Here is a 24656-nt window from a genome sequence, read left to right as displayed (position 1 = left end):
GGAAGGAAGGAAGGAAGGAAGGAAGGGTGGAAGGAAGGAAGGGTGGAATGAAGGAAGGGAGGAAGGAAGGAAGGGTGAAAGGAAGGAAGGGTGGAAAGAAGGAAGGAAGGAAGGAAGGAAGGGTGGTGGGGGGAGGGGAGGGCAATCCCAGCTGTATTTTTTGGCAGTACTGTATCTGGAATGAGGCATTTTTATTATGTTCCAAACATTTAGATATTGTTTGTATGACACCAGCTAACTTTAGGCTAATTATGACCAGATGCTTTTGTAATTATCTAACCATAGTTAGATATATTAGATATACATACAACTAATCCCCAAGGGGGCAGTGTCGAAGACTTCTAAGAAACCATAATGAGTCAGAATAACAGTAATGTGAAAGTCTAAGTTAATTAGTGAGTAAATAGAGGACATGTGCTCAGATCAAATGGACCGTTTAAGGGCTATGGTTCTTTTTCATGGGCCTAATGAAAAGAAAATGAATGGATCTTTTATTAACGTCGGTGCTTTAATCAGACGCATCAGCATAGAGACACAGCTGTGATGAAAAGAGCAGATGGGGAGAGAATTAAGGAAACGGCGACGACACATCAGAAGGAAAACAGATGCACCAGGCAGAGGCGTGGTGCTGAAAGGTGAACCGTTAGCATTGACGCAGACGCTCTGTTTAACCCCGCACAATAAGAAATGCAAAACGAAGAAGGGAAGCAGTGCTCTGTCATTATGTTGCCTCGGGCTGTTGACACCCACACAGAGCTGCAACTTTTAAGTGACAAGAACAAAAGAGGGTGGAGAAGGGAAAAAGAAAATGGGAGAGAAAAAAACCCGACTACAACAAATCGATGCAGGGCAGTGTGATCCCAGCGCTACAGGCAGTGATGTTCAATATGCTACGATGAGACTTGCAATCCAATTATAAGAAAATTTGTCAGCGTAATCAAAGCTGCAGTGGGACACCACACACACCTACAGTACTATTCTGTGCCACGACTGTAGAGAGAAGACAGGACAATAGAATGAGCAGAGATGAAAGACATGAAATAGACAGATTCTGAGCTTCTACTGTACGTTCTCCTCCACCTCCTTCTCTCATTTTTAGTCTTACTGGAAAGACACCGTCTTGTCTTGTTTAATCAATTTAGCTTTCTTCCTCTGTACCTGATAAAACATCCACGTCTCTGTCTCCAGTTATAGGTCTGATTTTTCAGGAGCTTCAGACTTCCAGAAATAGGCCATAAAATAAATACGTGGTCTGACAGGAGTTGGAATGAACAGAAGTCACATTTATGGGAACACAGTCTCAGTCGTTCTGTTGTCCCATCAACCACTTCATTTTTTAGAGTATGTCACATGTGTCACCATCTACAGCTGCATCATATTTTTTTTTCACTTTTCTGATTTTATATCATCTGAAGACAAATACAGTCTCCAGCTTCCAATCTGAAGTTTATGTTTTGTTTCTTTGACCTGAATTTTTCTCCAAATTATAATAACTTTTCTTTTCTTTTTTTGTTCATCTGTCAATGGCCTTCTTCCATTCAATCTTGTTAAGGCTGACGTATGAACATTCTCACCGACCTCATGTTATGGCCACATACTGTACATCCATTAAGGCTGTACTTTTGACCTTGTCGTTGCTCTTCAGACTGGTGCCTCGGCTCATGCCACCAAAAGATTTATTGTTGCAGCAGAGAGAACAACAAGAGTCGGTGTAATCCATCTGTACACCACCACAGCACTTTATCATTCCAGTGCACTGTTGTAAGTAACCTGTGTCAGAAAGTTATTTACACAGATAATTCAACGGAGGTACTATAGACTATATGGGGGAAAAAACTCCCCATTTTGTCAAATACTATGAGTTATTTATTATACTTAATACAATTTACTTATTAAAAGACAGGCTAGATATGTGGCTATAATACATACATACACACACACACACACACACACACACATATATATATATATATATATATATATATATGAAAGGTACTCTTTTATATGACTAGTATAGTAAAAATCAGCTTAGTGCAGGGTTTTCTCTCCTTCTTCAGACATTGTCATTCGTTATCAGACTCATCACCTGCCCCTGTCCTCCTGTGTCATAACCTGATGTGTTCCACCGGTGTACTGGTAACTCTCTGCTCTCTTCCATTGAAAGGATATATTTATGTTGCCTGGTTGCTGGTCTGTTCTTTGTGCACCACTCAGTCTCTGCAGTCTGTGTTTGTTCCTTGGCCTTTCTTATTCTTTTTGTTTGCTGACCATTGAATGCAAATTTTGTTCTTGGCACCAGTAGAAAGTAGAAACTCCAGTCGTGTACTTCATTGTGAAAGACGAGGGTGCCTTTTAAATAGCCGTCCTTGACAGTAACGAGGAAACAAAGGGTCTTAAATAAGCCTTAAACAGCCTCTGCTGTTTGAATAAACATGACATCAGTTATGCAGCCCCCGGTCTTTGTGAGGATTTATGCATTATATGTTTGCATTGTGCACCACATGCTGCAGGCTGTTCTAGTTGAAAGAAACACACTATCTACACGAATATCTAAAACAATTATTTAATTTTTTTGGCAGTTCTGACACCCATAGTGACAAAAAATGTTTACATTATTGTTAAATTATTTTATGTCATGGATGAAAAATATCTTCTGACTTATCTATTTTGTATATAAAATATTAATGTTGTGATTTATTATATAGTATGTAGTATAGTGTTGATTACGTTACGTCTAATTTGTACTTACTCAACTCGCTCAAACGCTTGACAGGCAAAAGCTGCTTGGTAAACAGCCCCATCTACTGGCAATTACATTTATTTTGGACGTTTGATTTTATTTTGAAAACGTTGGCGTTTTTGTTGAGTCCACGTAGTAACTTGGTGATCTAATGTTAGACGTTGACTCTTGAGAGGACGGTTAACACCATGAGGTAATGTGGTGTTTTTGTTGTTCATTTTAAAATTCTTCTTCTCTTCTTCGTTTATATATTAAACTTAATATTGTCAAGTGTATAACAAAACTGATTGTTTTAAAAGTTAGTACCTAATTTAATATGTACTAAATGTTCAGTCAGTTTAGTACTTTAGTAGAAGTATGAAAAGTGTTTAAACCAGGCGTGGGCGCACTTTTTGACTTGTGGGTCACAATTCGTAAAGGTGAAAATGCTAATTTTCTACACTATTGGAGAAAAGTGGGTATTGCAGGGAAAAGGTAGATGTGTAATGATAATATATTTAAATAATATAATTTAGGAAAGTCTGCCATAGTTTGTCCATGCCTGATTTAAACCAATAATAAATATGGACCAAAGAATGATTTAACAGGGAGAAAATGTATCCATATTCCTTCTCTGAACAATCCTCAAGCTCACAGTTTGGGAGGATTGAAGATCCATTGTTGGAAGCATCAGCTAGAATAATTCAAAATTATTCTTGGGGGGGTATGTAAGATTAACCACACAGCAGCATCTTAGATGTTTAAGAAAAAAACAAAAACAAAATATCACTATTTTAGAACACATTTCCACCCAACATCTACTACAAAATCTTCACCCACCGACCCGTCACGGATGTATGTGCCAGCAGCCCAAAGAACTATTACATCCAGACAGGTGTTGGGAAGCATGTGGGTGAGATGCAGCGTGACCCCAAAGGGTGGTATCAGCGTATTGAGAACAACAGCTGGAGGTTGTTTTACACTAGGGTGAGGAACATGTCATTTATTTTAATATTCTTTCTGCTCATTCATGTGTACTAATTATAATTATGTCATGTTAATTGTTCCCAAGAGCTCGATAATGTATTGAACATGTACTGTGTGCTACTCCCTGATGATTCCTTAACACTCCTTTCTAAACCTGTAATCATGTGCTCTGTGATAGCTGCTTCCCATCATTGAACCCAAGGAGATTGGTGCAAACATGAAAAAAGACTTTCACTACTCCAGGTTGCAGCGGCAGCAGGAGGTGGACAGGTGGAGGAAAAGGAGGAAAATTGAGTGGTTGAGGCAGATGTAAGTTGCAGTAACACTTGTATTGCATACATTATTTTACCTGTGAATTTGCCATTCTTATTTTTATGCTGCTGGAAAGCCAGGTTAGAGAAAAGACAGGGAACTGAGTTAAGGTTACTGATAATAACAGAAAAAAATATTGTCTCCAACTGTACATATTACTGTAGGTATAACCTCAGTGGTATGCATACCCAATTGTGGCATAATCCAAATGCTTTCCTGGAGGTGGTAAACACCACTGAAGAGGGGACGAATGATGAGTTGGAGGATGAAGAGCTGGAGGAGCTTCTGACATGGTCTTCAAATCTTAGCTTTGAAAAGTAAGGCCATCTTTTGTCTCTCAATTATATAGAATTCAGATGTCCAGCTTATATATAAATATTTTCTTATTTGTGTAGGTACATTGAGGATTGGAAGTGTTTGCTAGGGCCCCATGACATTCTAACATCTGACACCAACGTTGCATTTGCATCTCCACTGGTTGTTGCTGTCCACACTTTTATGGCATTTCTTACAGTTGGCTGCAGTGGGAGGCTCAACCTTGACCTATTAAACCTGAGGCATGAGGCATTGTTAAATCATAACAACATACATGTGATTTTTTGTTATTGTTAACAGTTTTAAATATTTAGCTAGCACCACCTGCAGGTCAGGGAGGGGTAGCTTTGTGTAGCACTTTGCTGCTTAGCACACAATGGAGGGTTCTCTGGAGGGATGTGGAGTGTTAGTTTTCCATAGTTCCTAGCAAGTAGAGGTGTTCTGGAACAACAGGGAGTCGTCTGGAGAGTGGGTGTGAAGAGAATTTGGGAGAAATTCTCTTTAAATGTATGGGACTGAGAGGCTGCTTGCCAGAAGGCCTTTGACTTGTATATGTGCTTGAGGAGTTTCCTGCTTCCAGACTCATACCAATATGAAAACCACTGAAATCTAACAATAGGAAGCACTGTGGGTCAAAGTCATTGTCTTTGTCTGTTCTCTCATAACATTAGGACCAAAGCAACAGCTAAATCAGGAAAAGATGGTCTCTACCTTTTTAAAAAAAATACAAATAACACTACGCTTACATCACAACTCCATGTGTCAGCAACATTTGTTAACATTCTTTCTAACCTACTCATTGCTAGTTTGCTGACCAGAAATGGCACATATCCAGCAAAAAAAATAATGTGTCGCCCCCTATAATTAAGATCAGGAAATGTATCTGAGATTCTGTTAGTTTCTATTAATCTAAATAGAATATTCAAATATTAAATGTAATGGTTGACCATATTCAAGTTGTTACATAGTCTACCAAACGTCACTCCTACAGTCACAGTTAGGGTCATAAAACTTGTAAAGTAGTTATGAAACATGTCATTAGTCCGAATTGAGTTCGGACTAATGACATGTTTCATAACTACTTTTCTTTTGGTAAAGGAGTTGGACATAATGTCTTAAGTTTTTGCAGAATAACTGGAAAAGGCTGAGGTAGAAAAAACAGAGACCCAAGATAAGTACAGGTCTTGACTTTTACTTTTTTTGGATGACCTTTTTTTTCAAGGAACGACTTGCTCCTACGTACATGATAACAGCTGCGCTGCATATACAGTCATGTAGAGCTGTTAGAGTCACTTTAAAATTATTCTCACATCTAACGATTGATATCACTGGAAGGAAAAAAACAAAGTGCCTGAAGAGAGGACTCTTCAGTTTTATCGTAAAGTTACTAAGTAACCAAAGGTGGAAGGAAAATAAACCAGCACTAAATATAACTTTTTTTTTTCAATAAGGTAAAAGTAACAGAATATCAAAGTGCAGAACTATTGACTGAACCTGCATCTGAAAAGATAAGGTGTAATCTGCCCTCCTGGCAGGAGGTTTCTCTGAATCTATCTATATGAGAGCTTATTGGAATCTTGTGGGACGGCAGGGAGATAAGATAATGGGTCATTTGTCAGGAGCTTAAAAGGATGTGGTGTGAGCTCCCGAGGTAGAGCAGTGTTTCTCCGACAGCTGCAAGTGTTGGTTGTTAATCCATCAGTCAGTTATGGCCACAGACTTCTCCAAGAACGCAGAGGAGAGGCCGGAGCCTCAAAAGGCAGAAATCAAAGGTAAGTCTGGGGAACAGACCTGCAGATTCACCCGCTCACATCAAACTTGTGAATGCATTCTGTTCAAACTGTTAATATTTATTTTAAAGGGAACATTCCCAGTTGGTTGCAAGGCACGCTGCTGCGCAATGGCCCTGGCATCTTCACTGTGGGTGAGACCAGCTACCAGCACTGGTTTGACGGCATGGCCATAATACACAGCTTCGCCTTCAAAGATGGTTTGTGGCAGAAATTCTGAAAAATTGTTGACACATTTTTTTTGTCGTCTGTCTCAGTTTGCCGTTTGATGCCCCTTTGTTCGTTGCAGGTGAAATGACCCACAGGAGCCGATTTCTCAGAAGTGACACTTACAAAGAAAATATGGCCGCAAACAGGATTGTTGTGTCTGAAATGGGAACTATGGCTTATCCAGACCCGAGCAAGAACTTCATTTTTAAGTAAGTAAAGCTTCAGATTATTACTTAATCTATCCATATTGATTAGGGTTCTTGAGTAGCAGAATAGTTTAATTTTATTTAAATACTAAAAAAGTGCATACTGTTTAAATATATAAATATTTTTTTGTTTTGTTTTTGTAAATTTGTATTTTTATACTTTTCCTGGTAACTTATTTCGTGCCACAGAATTTACAAACACTGATGACATGGACTTGTCTCTGTCGGCTCTTTTCTTATTATTGCTGAACGTTCAACGGTCAACTCTTTATGGACATGCTATCTCACTTTATCTAAATTGTTTGATATTCTGTAGATAGCACAGCCTGTTTATTTCAAAAAATGGCATGTAATCACTAAACGTGCAAGTGCTGTGTTCTGTTTACTACAAAAATATAACCTCACAAATAAACAAAACATATATGGACGAGTGCTAATCTGAACTGATTTGCTGTGGTTTTAAACTGTACTAAGGTCATTTTGAAGGAACTACATATGATTTCTGTTGTGCATTTGTCGCTCAAATACAAATAACACTTGAAACTCTGGCTTTTACCTTTCCTGACGGCTAACTTGCTGCTTTTCAGAGCCATCACTTTCCTCCACCACACAGTGCCAGACTTCACCGACAATGGTGCCAGTAATATCATTAAGTACGGAAACGACTACTACGCCACCTCGGAAACTAACTACATATGCAAAATTGACCCCGTGACCCTGGAGACCCAGGATAAGGTAAAGTTCTACTGCAGATCCAGGACACTTTTACACGTGGAGAGTGCAGTGTGAGGTTTGTATTTTGGAGCTCACATACTTGTGTTTGGCAGGTGGACTACATGAAGTACCTGCCCGTAAACTTGGCCACATCCCATCCTCATTACGACCGGGAGGGCAACGCATACAACATTGGAACTTCAATAGCAGAGAAGGGCAAAACCAAATACACTTTGTTCAAAGTCCCAGCAGCTTCAGCAAATGGTAAATCAACACATATATGAACATATAAACGCATATATATATTTACACATCTAACTAATACTGAACTTTATTGGATAGATAGATAAATAGATAGATAGATAGATAGATAGATAGATAGATAGATAGATAGATAGATAAAGCCAGTTATGCCTTTTCTGTCTTAGGAAAAAAACGGGGTGAAGGAGGCTTATCATTGGCTGTTTATTGAAATATTTCTGCTCACAGATGAAGATGGAAAGCCCACCCTCAAGAACGTCGAGGTGGTCTGCACCATCCCCTGCCGCTCGCTGCTGATGCCGAGCTACTACCACAGCTTTGGAATGACGGACAACTACATTATTTTCGTCGAGCAGCCGTTTAAATTGGACATCCTCAGAATGGCCACTGCATACATGAGGGGCGTCAGCTGGGCCAGCTGTCTGAAGTTCTGCCCCGAGGAAAAAGTACGTCATCACGTTTGTCAATGTGTTGGTGTTGCCACATGTTGGTATGAAACTGAATTTGAATGTTAGTTTGTATTAAACTGGTGCAATCTTTTTCCCCTCTCTTTCACCAGACCATCATTCACTTGATTGACAAAAAAACCCGAAAAGAAGTGGAGACAAAGTACCTAACGGGGACAATGGTCGTCTACCATCACGTGAATGCGTACGAGGAGGATGGTCACGTGGTCTTTGACATAATCGCCTACGATAACACCAGCCTTTACGAAATGTTCTACATAAGCAGACTGAAGGAACACGGCAACACCTACGATGAAAACTACTGCAAACCGACCTACAGGAGATTCGTTCTGCCCACCTCCTCTGACAAGGTGGGCTGGGAATAAAGATCAGATTGGTTGTGTTTTTTTCTTCCTCAGGTGAAATATAATCTGAGATGGTGTTTTGCAGGGGGCGGCAGTCGGCGAGAATTTGGTGAAACTCACGAACACAACAGCCACGGCAGTGAAGGAGAAAGAAGGCAAACTCTGGTGCCAGCATGAAGTGCTGTGTGAAGGTAAAGGAAGTACTGACATCACTCAAACTGGAAGTTTGGATTATTTTGGTGGAAACAGTAAATTTATATACATGTTTATATATATTTTTTTAATATTCAGGTTTTGAATTACCCAGAATCAACTATGACTCTAATGGCAAGAAAGTCAAGTATGTCTATGGGAACTGTGTGGTGCAGTCGGCGCTGGCAGACAAGGTAATGACTGGTACTGTTTACTGTTTTACCTGAGCTGCTGCAGAACAAACGATTCAGTTCTTGGGTAACTCTGGAAGGTCACTGGGAAACATGGAATTCTTATTAACGGACAAAGAAAAGTCAGATAACGCTTGTTGGAGGCTCGGCGTGTTAATCCGTTATTGGAAGATTATTGTGCAACTTGGAATTTTTAGTATCAGACAATAAACATCAGCTGACGCTTGTTCATGGGTCAGTTCATTGACTAGAGGAAGACAGAGATATTCCATATTGAAGCCTATGTAACATGAACATTGACCTTTGATTGAACTGTTATGTTGAGGAGAGGTCATCGTCGTCTGACAAACCCATGGCCTATATTTAAATTTTATAATCCTCTTCCAGTCATGTGTTGTCGTATACGTCGCCTGCACTCAGCTTATCTAACAGATAAATATCATTTATTTTTCACAGCAGGTCATGACGTTTGAAGTCTTGCACACAAGTCTGTCGTTATTATTACTTCAAGTATTGTGTAGTAGTATTAACCTGTTTATGAACTGATAAATAGTGAAGGTAAATATAATAAACATGAATTTGACAACAGATTCCAGATACCGTATTTTCCGGACTACAAGTCGCACTTTTTTTCATCCTTTGGCAGGGTTTGCGACTTTTATATTAAAATATATACACAAATTTCACGTTTGTTATTTTCACACTGACAGTCACCAGAGGGCACTGGTGTGACTTATACTCCTGAGCGATTTATATATCTTTTTTTTTCTTCATAATGCATTTTTTGGCTGATGCGACTTATAGTCCAGAAAATACGATAGATGGTTTGTCCACTTTCTAAATCACGATATCTTAAAGTTGACCCATGGGGCTCAAAATGTTTTTTGCTCCTAATTCACTTAGATTGGAAAGTTTGACACAGAAACTAAGAAGATGATTTACTGGAAGGAAGACAACTGCTGGCCGTCAGAGCCCATCTTCGTCCCCCGACCAAACGGAGAGTCAGAGGACGACGGTGAGAACCGCACCACTTACAATCCTATAAGGAAAACGAAAATGACAAACTTTTGTTTTTAACAACTTGCTGATTGACTGTGTTCACAGGCGTGGTTTTGGCCGCGGTGATTAACTCTAATCCTGACCAGGCCGATTTCCTCCTTGTTCTTGAGGGAAGAACCTTCACAGAATTGGCTCGGGCAAACGTGAACGCCAAGCTCCAAAAAGACGTGCACGGATATTTCATCCCACAATGAAAGTGAGAGAGTATGTGAGCATACATATAAACTGTACAAATATACTGTATGCCTAAAATTTAATGAGGATCCAGTCTTGCCAGCACTATAGACTGCACATATCAGGTCTGTTAATTCAGTGTGGACCAAGTCTGTGTATATAACTTATGTTATTTTTTCTTTTTTGTACTGTTATAACTTTATTTGGTCTTTGAAAAAAAATGAACCAACAGTCCCCAGGGCTGTCGTGAAAGGTTCAAAGTCCCATTGTTTATATGATAAATAAAAGAGTTCGTCCTAAGGACGTGACACGAAGGTGTTTGTTTATCTGATGATAATTTATGACGGAGCTTTAGAATCACAGAATCACATCACAGTAGAATGTCGCATTAACACGGCACCTAGGCAGGAGATTAAATGCTAAATAACTTCAGTTCGGCTTCGGTTGTAAAAGTATAAAACAGTTTTAGATGTATTACATCTATTGTTGTGTACAAAGTCTTTGACCATCAAAAAATGCATTATTAAGAGTCGTTTGGCCAAGAACTTCTAGTATCTAGCACAGAATCTGCGAAATGCACTGCACTCGTTTTTCAATTAACTCAAGCCAAAATCAAACTAATAATCTATATTCCGTTGGAGAAAACGAAGGGTAATTTAGAATTGCTGTACTTTCTATGACCACAAGAGGGCGACAAAGATCTCACTCACGCAGCCTGTATTGTAGGGCACCACTTATTAGGTTTAAAAATATTTCGATTTTTTTTAATCAACATTTTTCTTTACAATTGCTTAAAATAACAAACTTCAACACCGAGAAATTATAGGCACTACACAACTACTGTACATTACTGGCAGCAAAAAGGTTAAACTCGTTGATGACAATACAAAAAATACAACAAACACGACTATAACACACTGGTAAGCACATCGTAAAAATCCAGCAACCCCATTTTAAAGTCTAGTCACTTCGTTTTCTTAAATAAATAAGCATATTTACAAATTCTAAATCGTATTCCAACTCAAAATTAAACCGATGCTCAGTTGTATCTAACAACAAATACAGCAAACATGTTAGGGTAAAACATATTCAGTGCATACTGAATTATTTTATCAAACAAAGGCAGTGTACCGTAGCTACCATTACAGTGATGGGAGGGTTGCTTCAAGTCTGTGTGGAATCAGTTAACACATAAACAAAAATAAAAAATGCTTAAAATTACTTCAAGAAATTGTAGTGATTCCCCTGTACATTTGAAACAGTAATCAGTCAACACAACAGTAATAAGTCAACAGTAATCAGAGCCAAACCCACAGTAAAAGATGGGCAAATACACAAAGTACAGATCCATAATCATAATTGGTATTATTATAAAACACATAAGTGTACTTCAGTGCAATCAGTATTGCAGTTTATCTAATCTCATGGAGCAAATATGTAGGATAATCTGACGAATTGACAAGACTGATTGCCAGATTTTGTTTACGCAGGATGTGATTTTTTTTTTAATATAACGTTATTGATAGAAAGCATCAACTGATGAAGAGCCTTTTGGGTGCACGGCTCTTTTCGTAAAACCTTTTTTTTTTGTGAATTGTAAATACGTTTTAAGACAAACTTTGGCAACTTTTTTTTTATTTTACTACTAATATATCCCAGTAGTGTGCTAATAAAAAACTGACACATCCATCACTGGCTCTCACAGCATCCCACCACAGAACACAACAGAACTGTTCCTTAATTTAGTAACTAACTCTTTACTTTTCATTCAGTCGTGTATGTAAATCAACATGTTCCCAAAAACTTAGCAATAGCAATATTCGTTGGTCGTATGGCATTTGTTCATCATGCATCTGGTCCAATCCCAGATTAGGAATCCTCAAGGAAAGGCACCAAGGAAAGGAGGCTTTTAAGGAAATGGGAACACACAAGTGCAGAGTGGCCGGGGATGTTGGCAGCAGAGAATTCTACGGTGTTTTTGAAATCAGAAAATGCAGTGGGCCGCTCAAGGGCCTGGGACGCAGCCCATATGTGTCCACTGCTTCTCTCCATTCCGTTGCCTTAAGATGTAGAGTCTTCTTTAGCTGGAGATTCCTGGCTCTGCTCAGCATCTTCTCCTTTTTCACCTGGACAGACAGGCAGAGGGGGAGATATCTTAATGCATGATTTAATAGTTGTGAAGTCAGCGGTGCACACGCGGTAGGCTGAATCAGCAGGTTCAGGTTGATGAGGTGGAATGAGCAATGACCAGTAAGGAAGGCACAGTCATGGAGAAAAGAGAGTGAGTCATGGGTCAACTCTAGGATGTGTTCAGGAAATATTGTAGTTTAAATCATCTGGTTTTCACCATCTAACCTCCGGTGTGCAAATTGACAGATTTAACTATGCTTTTATTTATTTTTTTCAAAATACTCACCTGATTAGGAGCGGTGATGCTGATTCTTACCTGATTGGTTGATGTTGAGCTTTGCCACACCCTCTGACAGGTCACTGGGTCCTTGAGCTCCAGGGGCTGCTGGGATATCATGGATGGCGTTTCTTCGGCCGGACCGTCGAGAGGCAATAAAATCCTCATAGGTCGCCTCGACATCCGTCATAGCTGAGCCACCTCACCATAGCAGGAAATGACACACACAGTAGCACAGACCTAAACACACACACACAAAAACACCAGCACAGATGAAAAGTGTGTCACATCTTTCTGTCCTCGGAAACCCCTGTGCTGCCGCCCCTCCTCACCCCTGTTCCTTCCCTGTCATTCTCAACATTCACTTACTTAACACACTAATCCCTGATTAGACTATTTTTATCTCCATCTGGATTAATTGCAACGCTAGTGACATGTTTAGTTTAAAACAACGCTGATATACTGGCAGGAATTGAAGAAAGTCACTCACAAAGAGCTTCTTCAACTGCTCTGATTATGTTTTTTTAGTTTTCATAACCATCTGCTGCCACCTAGAGGAAGAGGACTTAATTGCTCTGCGTGTCACGCATTGACAAAAAAATATTTGCAATAAATAAATAATAGTTATCGGACCAATTAATTTAAGTTTGATAATTTTCCACAGCACATCTAATGATCTTTTACGGCACACTAGTGTGCCACGGCACAGAGGTTGGGAATCACTGGTGTACAATACAGCAGCTGCCCCAAAAGCACTCGCAAAGGGATAATCATGGTACAAGGGAGGGTGGCGCTGAAGTCTCACACATCAGCCCACGTGGACAAGGGCATGAAGTGGGACGTGAGCCTTGTTGCTATAAAGACGTGGACATTCCTCCACGCAAGTCTGACTGACTTTAGAGTCTTTTGCACAGGCGCGTTCATCTGAAACCGTTGGCTGTTTCCAGAGTCGTGCTGGCTACGACACCAGATGGCTATTTTCAGAACCCGACTCTGTCATCCTCTTAACGCGTTCCCACTCAGTTGTCATTCCCCAAAGTGTGTAAATGTGTGTTAGCCAGGCTCAACAAAAGCTGTTCATGTGCACATGGCAGAAACAACATGGAAACTCATTGAAATTATGATAAAATTCACTGTAATATTCTGACTCTTCTGTGTTCATGCCAGGCCAACTAGACGTGCTGTGGTAGTAATTCTCCCATCACTGTGTGGTGTGAATATTTAGGAAGAATTCAACCAGAGAAAAACAAAATACTCATTATTCTATTAAAGACAAAGAATAGGATAAATATAGGTGGTTAGGTCTTGTTTGCAGTTAAATTGACAGAACATTTATAGTCTTTGAGCACTGAGTTCATTGAATAAAATATTTAATGAGTGTTTACATTTAGTCCCAATGTTGCACCATGGAACACTGACAGCACGTATGTCATCACAATGTTTAACCATGTGACTTAATAATTCAACAGGCTGTTCTCTATGTCCCTGTTCTTACTGATTTGTAAAAGATGGAAATCTATTCTACTAAACAGAGACCACTGAGTTCAGAGTTTCAAATTAATTTGCAAGAATGTGGAAGCCCCCTCCCCCCGCAATAACACCCCCTAGAAGGACCGGACCTCCACTTCGAGAACCACTGGGTTATGCAATCTTATGGCCATGGTGAAATAAAATAAAAAATATATTTTTTAATAACAGACAATGTTAGGGTACTACTTGCACGTCAATTACTGTGTCATGTATTCATGTAGCACGCAGAGACGAGAATGTGAAGATTAAGCCTTTGTTTAAGGACGTATTGTCGTTTTGCTGGGACACAGTATAATAAGGCCCTTAATGAAATCAATAGTGAAGCTCTTCTAAAGACAACAGGGGAACCATGCAGGTCAGAAATCGCAGCCTGCGCCTGTATTAGGCTTCTATTATGATGCAAAGCATGCACACACACACAAATAGACGCACACACCCCCTGCAGACATCATCACCGTCAACACCATCAGTATTTTCACCACCATCGTCAACATCCGCAGCAGCAACATTAGTGTGGTACCTGTTCAGAATAGGAGGGCTTTCGAATAATGGCAGGGATCAATCACAGCAGCCTGTAAACCACCACTCCTCCCGTACTACCCATTGTGTTACAGAACCAGCTTTTACTAAGGCTAGGTCGCAGACAGAACAAACACTTCCTGATAGAATTTCAAAATAAAAGTCATGTTTATCTACAAGTTACTATATAATACAATGTATATAAAAAATAATAATAACACAATATATAATATTTATAGTAAAGTTAACATTATACGATTATATTATATTGTTAAATATTATAATATGGTCATGTAGACAGGTGAGATTGTGGGTATCCTGTATGATATATTGGGATTTTTTATTTAGATAAGGAGTAAAATGTATAAATAAAAATATTATTTTTATTATTGGTTCTGCAAAAAAGCAAAGTAGCTGTAATGTGCAGAAACTTGGAAAAGCAATAAGAAAGCAACAATACATTAACATTTTTATTAAAATTTAAACATTTATATAACAATCATATATGGTTTCATAATGACTAGCATTATATTTTCAAAACATAATTAATAATTGGTATAATTGCACTGTGGACTAGTACCATTGCAGTTAATTTTATGGTAGATTTGCTTTGTGATTGAGCATTTGTTTTTGTCTGTTTTTAGAAATCATCAGCAATCCTTGTCTACATGAAGATATCCAAATACTCCTTCAGATAGAAGAAACAGCCCAATTTGCAATAAAAGCTAAAAGGTCAGACTGACAGCACAAGACAGAGCAGCTACTGTGGTATGTGAGAAATAACAGTGGTTCCTTTGAGATGAATGCACAGAGCACATTCACTATGAATGTGGCCTCATAGCAGATGGGTGTGAATGGTTCCATTCAGTTAACACATGCCTTCAATATGCTGAACTGGGAAGTAATGAGTGTTCTTTGGGCCAACATATGACGACCCAAGCAGTACTATTGAAAAGACACTTAAAAAGCAATGAAAATAACGATTTCTGTGAATTCCATCATTATGAAATAAGATTATCAGTGCAATTGTGAAGAATGTTTGAGTTATTTTTTCTGCTCCTAATGTATGTATTACACTGAAAATATAAAAAAGCTTTAATGCCATATTTGGGATCGTGAGAACAACTGAGTTGCCTCCTAGGCTCCATCTGTTGGCCAATATGTCCATTGCATTAAGGAGAACCCTGCAGTGCAACCAATCACATATTGTAATGTTGGGACATGAAGCGGCGTTTGACAGAGCAGTTGCTATTGGTTGCCAAACATCAGTAAAGTCAAGATAGTTCCCTGCCAAGTCTTGTCACCACAAATTCAGCCAAACTATGTCTTAGTGTCGCGTCAGAGTTGCGTGAAAACAGGTACATACTCAAAATGAACACATGGAGTTTGTTTTACCTACTTATTTAATTACAGAAACGACATCGTTTCCCTGCATTTATATGAAACGTAAGCTATGTTTAAGCAAAACCGGAAGTATATAGATGAATATCATCCTGCCTTTTCTTGCCACTGAGTGACCACAGCAGCATCAGAAAGAAAAGGGGTAACTTGATGATGGATGATGTAGAAGGTAAAATAAAGCGCTTTGTTTGTGTATTTAATTTATTTTGGGGTAAAATCGAATCTTAGTGGTCCATTTCGTTAACTCCTTTGATTGGTTAGTGCTCTTGCCTTCCAGTTTTAGTGGCAACCTTTGTTTTGGATGCAGCTTTAGCGCTTGTTATGCTAAGCACCGCCTGGGCCAAACATAGATAAACGCAGCTGATGGCTGTCTGTCTGTCTCTATGGGCGTGATTCCTTTAACCTCTGCAGCTGACCTGTGTTAGCATCAGGCTAACAAATGGATATTAAAATGAATGGGATCATACATTTGACGAGTGTTTGTTTTCTTAAACAATAACCACACCTTAACGTGAGGTAATGGATATACTAAGTAACCCACATTGACGTCAATAGCATAAAACATATCTTTTATACTAGGTTAGTTTCATGAAGAAGACAAATGGATTGCCCTCACCTTTAAATTTGCCATTTCCCCTTAATTTCCTTCTTCACCGATTTTACCAGAATGTTACATGTTTGTTTGTTTTTGTTTTTTACCTAACCTTTTCATTTCATAGATGGAGAAGCTCCTCAGGAGCCACTGGTTCAATGCAATACCTGCAAAAGATCTTTCTTCCCAAAAGTCCTGGTAAGTAAATGTCATATCAACAGCTACATCTTTTACAAGGAAAGCCATTATTGTGAACAACCAAGAAACACTTTGTGGTAAAATGCTTGCAGTAAAGTTCAACTTAATAATGGAAACTGACCTCCTGTAGTGTCAAAATGTAATGTTTCATTTTCTGGAACAGATAAATTAATTTGTTATGTTATTATTGCTGATAATTTTAATGAAATTGACAATGTAGTATTAGACATTTTCTGAGTAAACTCAAAAAGAACATACTCAAAAAGATATGTCATATATGTTTCAGTAATATCTAGTTTTTTCTCCACCTGACAGGCGAAACACACAAAAATCTGTCAGAAGACAACAACCAAAAAGAGGAAGGTTTTTGACTCCAGCAGACAGAGAGCTGAAGGCACAGACATCCCTGTACTCAAACCCATCAAACCAAAGGTAAAACTATACTCGGGGATAGAAGAGGAAACCCAACACAGAACCAAGAACAAGACTTTTACATTTTTAATTAGAGGCAGAGAAACTGACTAAAGATGCACACACAAACTAATGCTTATCCAGTTAAGCTTATCCATTAAATGATTTTATGATTTAATCATTTTTTGAATTCATGTAAGACCTACATTTCATTCTATGTTTTATCCAGCACCGATCTATAATTTCACAGCACTTTGGCAGCTGATACATGTGGACTGGATATTTCCACCATCACACTTGGGGCTGTTTTGCATTTGTTGATTATTTTCAAATGTAAAACTACTTTTAATTGTATTTCAGTCACAAAGTTCATCTGCTACTGCGAAAGTAAGTTGTCTTCTTTTACTAGTACCTTTACATCTTATGTATAGAAACACATTAACGAACACCTACAGTTTCCGAGTCTTTTACTCACTATTTCCGCCATGAAAAGAAGTGGATTTTATTTTTTCTATTCAACACAGGCTGGAACTAATGCAGGTGCTATTTTAAAAGATAAAAAGATCAAAAACTCGCAATAGTCAAATGCATTTTTTTTTTCTTGTCTGGCTTCTCTCCTATTTTAATTTTTAAATCTGTTGATTCACATTCCTTTGGTGACTCAGCCTCTTCATGGCGCAGCCTCAACTGAAGACTGTTTGGCTTCCTTGCACAATCCACTTCCTACTGAATGATTTTATTCATGGCAGCAAAAACTATTGGACTCTGATGTGTTTGTTCCCAGATTACAGTTGGTCGTCTGCCACTTGCTAATATATGATCTAACAAAAATGTGTTTTCTTGTATTTCTTCACCCTAATGCTGCACATTCACCCTTATGTAAACGCAGACTAATCTCTGTATTCATTCTAATGTACTATACACCTGCTGTATTTAAGTAATGAAGTCCTAATAATTGTATTAGTATTATTGACAATGAAATCATATGCATGTGAAATAACGAGTATTAAATAACGAGTATTAAATGAGAAACAATAATGTAGATAAGAATGTAAAATTCATTAAATGTGTGGCAACAAAACCATCGACTAAATTACAACTGATACGTTAGAAAAAGGAACTTCTAATATTTATGTCTGGTGAATTGAGGTTCAAGAAGGTTTGTGTTATTAAATTAACATATATTCATTTTACTTTAACATAGACACCGTAGAGAAATTATTTGTTTCACAGCAGAATAGAAAAGGAGCAACTGAATTTAATTAACAATGACAGGAGTGGAAAGAGTATGGAATATGGCATTAACATTGGGCCAAAAGTTTTATTTCAGTAACATTTAGTCCTGGTGGTCCTGCAACATGTAATAGCACATCAGAACCGGACTGTGAGTTGGTTGTTTGTTCGTCTGTATTTCTTCCTGTCAGGCTGAACCTCCCAAGAAGCCTTCCAACTGGCGCAAGAAACATGAGGACTTTATCGCCACCATCAGAGCTGCCAAGGGACTCACTCAGGTCATGAAGGATGGTGGACCGTTACCTCCACCTCCTCCTCCAACATATGACCCAGGTAACACACAGCCCCACCTAGTACGAAATAAAAAAAAATGAAATTTAATGATTGAATTTTGTGATAGAAATAATTTAAACATTTAAACTTTATCAAGTAGTGTCTGTACTAAATGTAACGTGTTGTATCCGGTCAGACTATGTCCAGTGCCCTCACTGTCAGCGGAGGTTCAACGAGAGTGCAGCTGAGAGACACATCAAGTTCTGTCAGGAGCAGCATGCACGGATGCCCAACAAGGGCAAGTTAGGAGAGACCAAGAAGCCCGCTGCCCGCACACAGGTACACACGAACAGTGTTTTCACCGAGCCACACTGTAACATGAGGTTTATTGTGTTCTTTCTCTACAAATGCATTATTTGCAGTTCAAGCCTACTGCCCCGGTGACCAAGAAGGCAAACACTCCTGCTGTGGTGTCAACCATTCCCTCAACCATTCCCTCAGCCTCCTCTCGTTTACCACAGCGACCAGGGCAGTCCACTGGTGAGAGGGGCCAGTGGTGGCCCACAACAGTTTCTTTAATGCTGTTCAAAGTTGATTAAACTGACTTTAGTGAGGTTGTCATGCACTACTGAGCTGCCCACCTCTCTAGCCACAGGAATCCCCTCTGGCAAGGCCTTCTCTGCAGGTTCAGTGAGGAGTAATCCTTCTGGGCTCACAAGTCCTCCATCAGGGTCAGTGACACACACACTCACAACAACACACACACTTTTTGCCGACTTAAATATTATTATTTATCCTAATATTTACTGTCGGTCACTGTGTTTTATTTTTTCCACTCCTTGTCTACGGGTCTTTATGAGCTGAGGATTTGAAGGAAAATTATTTTCTTGTGACTGGATTGCATATAAAACATCTGTTACTTCTTTGTGTTCTTTGGTTTCAAATATCTGTGTAGAGTGGCACAGAAGACCAGGGTAACGAGCTCTGGCTACAGCTCTGTGAAAAACACACAATCTGGAATAGGACTGAACAAGAAGAGAGTAGACGCCCACATACCCAGGTGGGCTGAGACTTTTGTTTTCCAGAAATAACGAATGGAACTTTGTTATCTCTTGTGGTCTGATGATGTGTTGCAGGACCTCATAATTTATGTGGCCTTGATGTTTCTTGTTCATTGATGACAAAGCATTGAAAAGTCATAGTTTATACAGAATTCCTGTGCTGTCACACCTCGTTTAGAAAGTTCACATGAATTCACTAAGAATCTGAGACCAAAAGGATATCACCAGCCAAAAAATGAGAATTAACCAACACAAACATGGGATGTGCATCAACATAACAAGGCTTTACACTTTTGAACTGGAGAAGAAGGTTGATTTTTATTTACATTCACAGTAAGAACTAAGTTGAGGGGTTTGAGCTGAACCTAAGGGAGTATCTTGGCTGCGGACTGTGTAACAAAAACCTTCCTTGAACTTTTAAGGTCGTATGTTCGCTGTGAGTTGTTTCAGAGAATTTAAAACCTCATCCACACATAGAACGCAGCCATAACACTTGGTGATACAATTTCACTTTCTCAGGAACGATGGCATTGATGGGAATGGCATCAACAATGGCGGAATGAAGAGCAAGTTCTGTCATGCGTGTGGGACCAAGTATCCTGTCGAGTCTGCCAAATTCTGCTGTGAGTGTGGAGTCAGGCGACTCTGCATCTGAAAGCTGTCGGGAGGAAATGCAGGCGGAAGAGGTAGTGGAGAAAAGTAGGGACTCAGCTGTTCTTAAGGTCTCCTCTAGGGATTTCACTAAACATGATAAGAGTTGTATTTCATCCTTTATTCATTCCCCGCGTTCCCACACAACTGAAGAAAAGCAGTGTTTTCTTTGCCAATCACTACCGGGTCGAGATAAAGTGACTCCAAAACATTTGGAACTCGTCCATACAGCAGTGTAACACTTTTTTCACACGACCTTGCTGATTAGACCTAAATTTGCCCTTTCCATCGAGACGAAGATAATGACCTGTTGGATACAACTTTTAAATGGACACCCGTGAAGATATCAGCAGCTGGTTTGACTAAAGAACACCTCCTTCTTTGCTCATCACTTTACTTATGATTAGAAATATCGGTACCTTGTAGTGTTGAGTCAATGGCTGTAATTTTAACACTAAAGTATGGGAAATCCTCAGTATGCAGTATACAAACTAGAAGAAGGAATAGTGGAAAGAGAAGAACTAAAGACAGACAGCTGGAAAGTGAAGCATACAGATTTAATTTTTTTTTACATTCACATTATGGTTTACTATTAAAGTGCAATATGGTTAACTACTGAAGAGAAAATGAATGAATTTCTCATTTTAGTTCATAGTAGGTCAAAGTTCACTCCCAACTCCTTTATTTACAAATTGTTTCCAGGTGTTTCCCAAACTATGGACCACAGCCCACTGGTGAACACATCAGATTCTCTGTCTTCACTATTCACAGAAACACAATATATATTCTTTGCTCTAAAATCTTTAAAATCTTTAATTTGGCCTAATGTTGCAGAGGTCGTACTTTGGACGGAAATCAGTACAATGTTGGACGTTGAAAGTTATGCAAGACATTGAGGGTCTGAACCCTGTGACGATGGGTAATCTTTGTTCTAGTGAAATGTAGCCTTTAATCCTATTTTCTACTTGTTCTCATACATTTATACATTTTAATCATTTATTTATTTGATAAAATAAGTCTGTTTAATTTTCACCAGATGACTGCATCTTTTGTCAATATTTGATTTAATGTGACATATCATTTTTTTTAATAATATTTCTCCAGCGTGTATATTGAATGCATTAAGGTCTGAACTGTTAAAGAAAGCAGAAATGGTCTCTACTGATGGTGTTGTGGATAATGAATGACACAAATGAACCCTTGTACAGTAATCTGTATGCTTTTTCAATTGATATCATGTTACAATAACAAGCTGGACAGTAGTCGTTCCCTGCACTGAATCAGACCCGTTCAGCTGTTCTTAATGCAAACATATATTCAACTTCAATAAACTTCCACAAAAATACTAACACTAACACTAATACTAACACTCCTGTGTATCTATTACTATACAAAAGAAAGCAGTGGAGGTAAAATGAAACCAATTTTCTAAACTAGTACAAATGAACACAAGAGCCAGTATATTTGTTATAAATTAATATATTTTGTAATATTCATGCATGGTTTATTTTTAATATCAATATAATGAGAATAACAGAAATTAGCCATATGCATATCCATCACTTTAAGGAACTGAAGCTGTGTTTTAAACGATGCTGGTTTATACTAACATGTGTCTTCTACTCCAGGGGTGTCAAACTCATTTTCACCGGGATCCACGTCAGCAGTACATTTCACCTTGAAGGGCTCGTTGTAAATGGAAGACTCTATAGATCAGGAGTCCCCAATCATTGGTCCGCGGACCAGTACCAGTCCATAGGTAATTTGGTATCAGGCCGTAGTCGGACACATGGAAAAAATGTGCTTAATTTTTACTAATTTACTTCATTCAAAGAAAATCCACCATATCCATTTACTTTCTTTATTTAAAGATAATCTGGCAATATTTTAAAATAAGAGTCATTCAGACTCTGATAGAACAGAGTCTAAAAGATGTTTTATTTTAAAAATCAAATGATCCTTCAATGCTCAGCACCTTGCTACCTGGTGGTACTGGCTGACCAGTCCTCGGAACAATAAAAAACTGCGGCTTGGCGGGCCGCATTTGTCCCCCAGCACTTGAGTTTGACACATATGTTCTACTCCGTTCAGCACGGTTCAGAAATTATTACCAGTGGTAGTGTAAAAACTATGTTGAAATATGATATTCGACACAACGAACGAACAATCAAACAATCAATTAAAAAGTTAATCTTTCAACAAGTACACAGTTTAAAATAAAAAAATACAATTATTATAAAAAGATATTTGAATTTTATGAAGAATGTATGTCCCTGCGGACAGTCCTTCTAAACATCTAAACATTTATTTTCATAAATCTATTTGAGTGTGTTAATGTCCCACATTAGTCAGAAAAATAATTACAAATATTTGGTCATAATTATCTACAAAACTAACAGGAATCTGTGTTTGAACTGATTTTACTTTTGTGCATTTCCTAATTCACATCTAAAGTCTAAAGTGTTCTTAAAGTAATGACCTAAAAAAAGCACAAAACCAATTTTTGGTTAATAGTTGTATTTCTCTTGTACTTCTTTAGATTTCTTCTTTCTTGTTCCTGCAGTGAATGAAACTTTAAAAAGTTCCATTTGGCAGTTGAACAACTTTGAGTTGTGGCTTGTTTCTGGTGTGGGTTTAAAAGTTTTTCAAGAATTACAACAGTGTGAAGTAGCATAACAGGAGTTAAGAGGAGTTAAATGACAAGTGGTGTTCAAATTCAACACAAAATGACATGTAAACTAACTCTAAGTTTCAATTCTTCAACTCCTCTGGACAGAAACCCCCATCTCAGATGTTCATCCATTATTTACTGACTGGAGCAGATCTGTGAAAATAATATGAAGCCATTTTACTACCGTTGAGTGACTTGGCAACAGGGGTAAGTCAAACAGGGCTTTAAACTTCAGGCCAATGACCCTCAAACTTACATAGAGATGAAGGAGTAAATGTATAAAACTGTGATATAGATTAAACTGGACCTATTTCTATGCAATAACCTAGCTTATTTTGTATTCAACATTTAACTGGTCAAATAATACTATGGTTCATACAGTATGTGCCTTAAAAAAAGTACAATTAATAAAAATATTTTCACCCCCCTGCAGAACCTCAGTGGACCCCCCAATGAGCTGAGGATCCACTGTTAGAGACCTCAGGTCTGGACTGTCTTACTGTCTAACTGTCTGAAGTTCATACTACGAGCATGCAGCAGAAAGAGGAAGCTATAAAAGCCTGTCACAAGATTTATCACCAGGCAAGTGGCCAGAAACAGGTTGGCAACAGGCTCTAGGGTTTTATTGTTTCTTGGGTGAACACTGTATTTCAGCAGTCCAACATGTACAGTATGCTGACCCAAATGCACGACTTTCACTAATTCCGAGATCTTCCAAACCAGGTGTGGGCTAACCTTTTGGCCAAACTGAGGTTTGAAATTTGACTGGTATGCCAGTTCAGCATTAGTTGGTTGTGGAATGCTGAGCAAAATAATCTAAATTTAAAAAAATACAAGAATAAAACCTAATCTTTCAAAGTTTATAGGTCATCTAGCAGCATCAACAGTCCATTCGTTGTAATGCATTGAACAGAAGGATTGGCATCAGTCCTTGTACCAGTGTCACTGTGCCTTATCTGGCCCCCAGGCCGTAGTTTGCCCAGGTCTGTTCTAAACTATAAAAACCAAGGTATTGAAACAAATGTGTACAATGTAAAACAAGGCAGGTGCTTGATGAATCACTGTTGTTGCTTGGCTTTCTCTGCCGTGTATTGATGGCAAGAAATGTTCCATAGTATCAGGAAATAAAAGTCAAGTGTTGATGTCTGTAAGGAACCTAATGCCCTTCCCAGGTGCAACCTAAAAACCTGTTAAAACATTTCAGTTCTATGGGTTCCTTTATCTCAGGTGCTACGTCAGATACTATAAACTAGCATATACGTATAAATCATTCAGAGATCTTAACCAAAGCACCAGGTGAATTTGACAGCACTTATCCGTGTTTGCAAGTCGTAGCCAGACCTGTTAGCTTATTGCAATGATGTGTGGCAGGGTTTTCTTTTATCATATTACTCCTTTCACTATGATTAATAGACACACCGAGGTCAGTGCCAATGTACACAGACCAAACACAACCAAAAAAAAACCTCCCCCGACAATAAAAGAAGCACCGTAGATAACAGATTACTAGGATGTGCCAGAGCTAATTTAAAATGAAAGCAAAACTATATTTGAGCACCTTTATGTTCCCATGTCATGACTGACCACTCTATGAGCAAACACCTGTGACAGGACATTCTTTACAATGTTGCTTTAGGCCAGAAAACTTCTCTGTACATGTATTGACTTAACACATATCGTCTGTTGTGCAACATGCTTTTCTGTCAGTCATTGTGTTTTTGCAACCGAGTATTACAATACGCTGGACTGGTTTGGAAAGGTTTTTTTC

At 38.6% G+C, this 24656-nt stretch overlaps 3 protein-coding genes across 8 annotated transcripts; all 3 read left to right on the top strand.

Annotated features, from left to right (window-relative positions):
* The first annotated feature begins 2888 nt into the window (after positions 1–2888).
* On the top strand, positions 2889–5186 carry c3h11orf65 (chromosome 3 C11orf65 homolog). 3 transcript variants are annotated; one of them, XR_001759880.2, is made up of 6 exons: positions 2889–2933; positions 3370–3443; positions 3518–3706; positions 3885–4015; positions 4183–4335; positions 4414–5186. XR_001759880.2 is itself a non-coding variant. In XM_017031484.1 (5 exons), the coding sequence occupies exons 2-5, from the start codon at positions 3638–3640 to the stop codon at positions 4628–4630; spliced, it is 570 nt and encodes a 189-aa protein (XP_016886973.1). In that variant the 5' UTR covers positions 2889–2933; positions 3370–3637; the 3' UTR covers positions 4631–5186. The 3 variants fall into 3 exon arrangements, 2 of the variants coding, with proteins under 2 accessions (XP_016886973.1, XP_024910344.1); XM_017031484.1 differs by having other exon boundaries at positions 3370–3706; XM_025054576.1 differs by having other exon boundaries at positions 3370–3706; positions 4183–5186.
* A 305-nt stretch (positions 5187–5491) lies between these two features.
* On the top strand, positions 5492–12005 carry bco1 (beta-carotene oxygenase 1). Its single transcript, XM_008307483.3, has 11 exons — positions 5492–6105; positions 6195–6323; positions 6413–6542; positions 7127–7274; positions 7367–7517; positions 7743–7960; positions 8074–8331; positions 8411–8516; positions 8617–8711; positions 9612–9723; positions 9813–12005. The coding sequence occupies exons 1-11, from the start codon at positions 6042–6044 to the stop codon at positions 9959–9961; spliced, it is 1560 nt and encodes a 519-aa protein (XP_008305705.1). The 5' UTR covers positions 5492–6041; the 3' UTR covers positions 9962–12005.
* Positions 12006–15662: 3657 nt separating this feature from the next.
* zc2hc1a (zinc finger, C2HC-type containing 1A) lies at positions 15663–22000 on the top strand. Of its 4 annotated transcripts, XM_008307480.3 has the most exons (11): positions 15667–15967; positions 16518–16588; positions 16904–17020; positions 17360–17386; positions 18424–18565; positions 18702–18844; positions 18928–19045; positions 19155–19236; positions 19461–19565; positions 20086–20252; positions 21846–22000. In XM_008307480.3, exons 1-10 carry the CDS (start codon positions 15949–15951, stop codon positions 20219–20221), a joined length of 960 nt encoding a protein of 319 aa, XP_008305702.1. In that variant the 5' UTR covers positions 15667–15948; the 3' UTR covers positions 20222–20252; positions 21846–22000. The 4 variants fall into 4 exon arrangements, with proteins under 4 accessions (XP_008305704.1, XP_008305702.1, XP_008305701.1 ...); XM_008307479.3 differs by having other exon boundaries at positions 15671–15967; positions 20086–22000; XM_008307481.3 differs by having other exon boundaries at positions 15674–15967; positions 19161–19236; positions 20086–22000.
* Positions 22001–24656: the final 2656 nt, after the last annotated feature.

Source organism: Cynoglossus semilaevis, chromosome 3, assembly GCF_000523025.1.
Source record: "Cynoglossus semilaevis isolate Cse_v1.0 chromosome 3, Cse_v1.0, whole genome shotgun sequence".
Lineage (NCBI taxonomy): Eukaryota > Metazoa > Chordata > Actinopteri > Pleuronectiformes > Cynoglossidae > Cynoglossus > Cynoglossus semilaevis.
The sequence above is the reverse complement of the archived record's forward strand: the minus strand, read 5'-3'. Positions and strand labels throughout refer to the sequence as shown.